The sequence below is a fragment of the Rattus norvegicus genome, chromosome 8 (assembly GCF_036323735.1).
Source record: "Rattus norvegicus strain BN/NHsdMcwi chromosome 8, GRCr8, whole genome shotgun sequence".
Lineage (NCBI taxonomy): Eukaryota > Metazoa > Chordata > Mammalia > Rodentia > Muridae > Rattus > Rattus norvegicus.
In genome coordinates this window covers 47,951,400-47,955,549 of record NC_086026.1, presented here as the reverse complement: position 1 = coordinate 47,955,549, position 4,150 = coordinate 47,951,400, and the positions used below count along the sequence as shown (strand labels likewise).

At 35.0% G+C, this 4,150-nt stretch overlaps 1 protein-coding gene across 2 annotated transcripts; it reads right to left on the bottom strand.

The window, feature by feature from the left end:
- Positions 1-313: 313 nt before the first annotated feature.
- Positions 314-3,313, bottom strand: Or8b56g (olfactory receptor family 8 subfamily B member 56G). 2 transcript variants are annotated; one of them, XM_063265947.1, is made up of 2 exons: positions 3,242-3,313; positions 314-2,194 (listed from the first exon to the last, which is right to left on the bottom strand). In XM_063265947.1, exon 2 carries the CDS (start codon positions 2,190-2,192, stop codon positions 1,239-1,241), a length of 954 nt encoding a protein of 317 aa, XP_063122017.1. In that variant the 5' UTR covers positions 2,193-2,194; positions 3,242-3,313; the 3' UTR covers positions 314-1,238. The 2 variants fall into 2 exon arrangements, with proteins under 2 accessions (XP_063122017.1, NP_001000802.1); NM_001000802.1 differs by lacking the exon at positions 3,242-3,313 and having other exon boundaries at positions 1,239-2,174.
- Positions 3,314-4,150: the final 837 nt, after the last annotated feature.

Here is a 4,150-nt window from a genome sequence, read left to right as displayed (position 1 = left end):
TATCTTCTGTTTGTTGAGAAAAATTATTTATAATATCTTATTCTTATATTTGAAAAGCTACTGTTTGCTTCAAACCAACCTTTAAGACAAAATATAGCACTTACCTACAAGCTAGATCAAAATGGAATTGTCTGTCTTTATAGTGTAAGCATACTCATAATCTATGTGTGCTGATATGCCACAGTAACAGATTTAAAATGATGTCTAAAGGTTTTTTTTTAGTCTAACCCTAAAAATAACATCTCTGTTCTTGATTTACTTTATAAAAACAATTTAATTAAGGTAATTCCTTCATTAAGACCACATACAAGAATAGATGTAACAGTAATTTTATAAACACTTAAAATACTTCTGAAACATTTATAAAGCAAATTTTCAATCTTGGTCATAATGTCTTATACAAAGGCAAAACAAACTGAATCTTTATCTCTTGGGACATAATAACTATGCAGTTTATTTTAGGTTACTATATTCCAAACAAAGAGACTTATGTATTAGAGGAAACAGATATGTCTTTTATTCAACAACTACATCAAATAATAGTTCTAACAAACAGTACAAAAAACAGTAAAGAAAGTTTATCGCAATGCATCAGAGACTCTTGGAGACCAAATGTTGAAAGACCATATTCCCTGTGGTATTTACTTTCAGCATGCGTTTATATGGTCTTAATGTTTGTCCTTAATGATCTCTTAAGGTAAGAGGAACTGATACAGATTTGTAGCTGCTACCAAAAGCATGAAAGAATAGCTAACACAGTTTTCAAAATTCTCATCAATTTTGTTCATTGGTATTGATTTTGTGAAAAAACACCTGACTCTGTTACTGTGTCATAGGAATTCCGCTGGGACACCAAAACCACACAGCAGAGTGGGATTCATAGGCATAATCATCCTCTTATCTCACTGTATAAATGGGTGGTGGGTGATGTTATTTGGTTAGTTACTTATCTAATCAATAGTATTTTTCCATGTAATAACCATATTTCCATATAGAAAATATTAAAGCACAATACTTTTTACTTGTTTCTTGGTGTCTCAAGTATAAAATGATCTATATAGTTGCACAAAAAGAAAACAAAGAAAGTGAAGAAAAGCTATGAATAGAGGAAATATAGCTCTAAATTAATGAAGCTAGTGAGTTATATTTGAATTATCTAATTATGCTTATCTAGCTACAATAAATATCTCAAACTAAATCAAGAGAGTTATTTACTTCTAACACTTCCCTATTTCAAGTCAAGAAAATAGTTTTCTTTTCAGAGTTTTCTTTAGAGCAAGTTTGACATCCTTATTCCTTAAGCTGTAGATCAAGGGGTTCAGCATGGGAGCAACATTGGTGTAAAATACCGAGGCCACTTTTCCCTTGTCCATAGACTCTACATCAGAAGGTTGCATGTACATAAATATTGCCGATCCACAGAAGAGTGAGATAGTCATTATGTGTGAACTGCAAGTGTTGAAGGCCTTAGCCCTACCCTGTGTGGAGCTGATACGTAAGATATTGGCAATGATAAAACCATAAGAGACAAACGTGGTACTGCTAGACACGACAATATTCATGCCAACCAGAACAAAGACCACAACTTCGTTGTTGTAAGTGCTGGTGCAGGAAAGCTGGAGCACAGGGAGAATGTCACACAGATAGTGATTGACAAGGTTTGCATCACAGAAGGTCAGTCTTGCCATGCAAAGAGTATGGGCCAAGGAACCCCAAAATCCCATCACATATGCCCCAAACATGAACAGAGCACATATCCGGGGAGATAATATAACATTATAAAGCAGTGGTTTGCAAATAGCCACATAACGGTCATATGCCATTGCAGTCAGTATATAGCATTCCGTAATGACAAAAAAACAGAAGAAGTAGAGTTGAGTCAGGCAGCCAGTATAGGAGATGGTGTTCTTCTCTACCACAAAATTAATTAGCATTTTGGGGGTAAAGACAGAAGAGTAACAAATATCTACAAATGACAGGTTAAAGAGGAAATAATACATGGGTGTGTGAAGATGTGAATTCAATGAAATCAGTGTAATTAATCCCAGATTAGCTACAATAGTAACCACATAGATTCCTAGAAACAGAAAAAATAGAGGCATTTGGAGTTTTGGCTGGTCAGTTAAGCCTTCCAAAATAAATTCTGTCACCAGGGAGTAATTTCCATCTGTCATTCTTCTGTAGATCTTCATCTCTACAGAGGTAAAGAAAGAGACAATTAGCACAATATTGCACTTACCTAACCATTTGCCATCCATGCTCTGGAGTTTGCTATTCCCTCAAAGAATTTTAGATGGTTTACAAATCATCTACTTTGAAGAAATTCCTTGCAGTAGGTGATTAGCCTAGGTTTCCTGTTTCCTATTTCAGCCCTCATTGGTTTTGTAGGTATACTTCCCTTCCTTTCTACAGAGGAAATAGAGTTGAGTCAGGCAGCCAATATAGGAGATGGTGTTCTTCTCTACCACAAAATCTTCTTCCTTCAGACATGGCTAAAAGATGTATTAGCATAACCATATACCTTGCTAAGAGTAAATTATTTAGAAGCCCATTGAATAAATCCTTCACCTAGGAAAGCTTAAGATACTGAGAATCCATCTTATGAAATGAGAACTAATTTTCCCAGTATATTTTTATGCCCAATTATTACAGTAGATCTTGCAAGCAGAATGCTTACACTCAGAGTTCATAAAATAATTGTTGAAATGGTGAGGGTTGTAGTTAGAAACTTCATTTTCTTCAAATGAGTGGCACTGATTATATACCATTTCCAGGGAAGTCCCCTTTCACAGAAGTAAACAGCTCAAAAGTAGCAGACCCTATGAATTTCAGTGGGTTTTTCTCCTTTTTCATTTTTTAAGAGAGAAGACGTAAAACATGAAATTGGGGACATATGAAAGGATGATGCTCTTAGAAGAGTTGGGGGATGGAAAATAATAACCTAAAAATACTTTATGAAAGTACCCGAGATTAAATAAAATTAGCTTAAAAAGACTCATGAAATACAAACTAACCAAATACATTTCTAAACCTAAATGTGAAATCATATACTAACATATAACTAATAACATATAACTACTCATATACAATCTGTTTTTGAGAACAGATTGTTAGTCCTTACTATATTTGACTTATAAATGGTTTGCATGAATGTAATTCTAAAACGTGAGAAGAGGAGAATGCTAACATAGACTCCTCAGGCTTCTATAGTGCTGAGTGTATCAGGATGTACAGCATGTACCCGTGAGTGGTCCTGAGACTCCTCCAGAGATGAAAGTAAAGTGTGCATTATGCTGGTCTTCTGCAAGAAGCCCACTACAATCACACGAGAGGAACTTTACCATTTATGATCAGATGAAATTCCTGGGGATTCAACCCAGGGGATGTGTTTTGGCAACACCTATGAATAGTCAGCTTTCAGAGACAGATTTTCCCAGGAAAGCAATACCTGTTTACATCTTACAGTGATGAGCACAGCATCTCTAGAGACACTAGCTTCCTCGCAGATGACATCTCCATGTTAATTATTTCATTCTCTAAATTGCACAGAGGAAGTAATCTGCAGTGATTCTCCAGATGATCTTAGGCCTCACTGCCAGTCAGTTGCCATTAGATCATGTGCTGTATTTTATATGAAACTAGACATATAAACCCAAAATTTCAAAATTCCAAAATATGGTCCATATGCAGACCATTCTGGTAGTGGGCTGTTAACTATCCCACTTCTCAGATTTTTTCTGATTGCAGTGGGATGAAATGCCTGTGTCTAAAGAACACTTTTATTTATACATCATTTGAGAAATCAAACTTTATTAAAAATTCTTCTTAATGAACCTAAATGACAGTCTCCAAATTCTTTTAGAACATCTGAATCTTCTTAGCATTAAAACCACATGGTACTTTACTAATATATAAATTTTTCTGGTTAACTTTGCAGTAAAAAATAAAATTCATGGGGCTGGAGAGATGACTCAGTGGTTAAGAGCATTGAATGCTCTTCCAGAATTTCTGATTTCAAGTATAAGGAACCACCTGGTGGCTTACAGCTCTGTAGTGGGATCCAATGCCCTCTTGTTGTGTGTCTGAATATTGCTACAATGTATTCATGCAAAACAAACAAGCAAACAAGTAAACAAATAAATAAATAGTT

What these genes read in the sequence shown, in the direction of transcription:
- Or8b56g (XM_063265947.1), bottom strand. Translation starts at nt 2,192, where the DNA reads ATGAAGATCTACAGAAGAATGACAGATGGAAATTACTCCCTGGTGACA.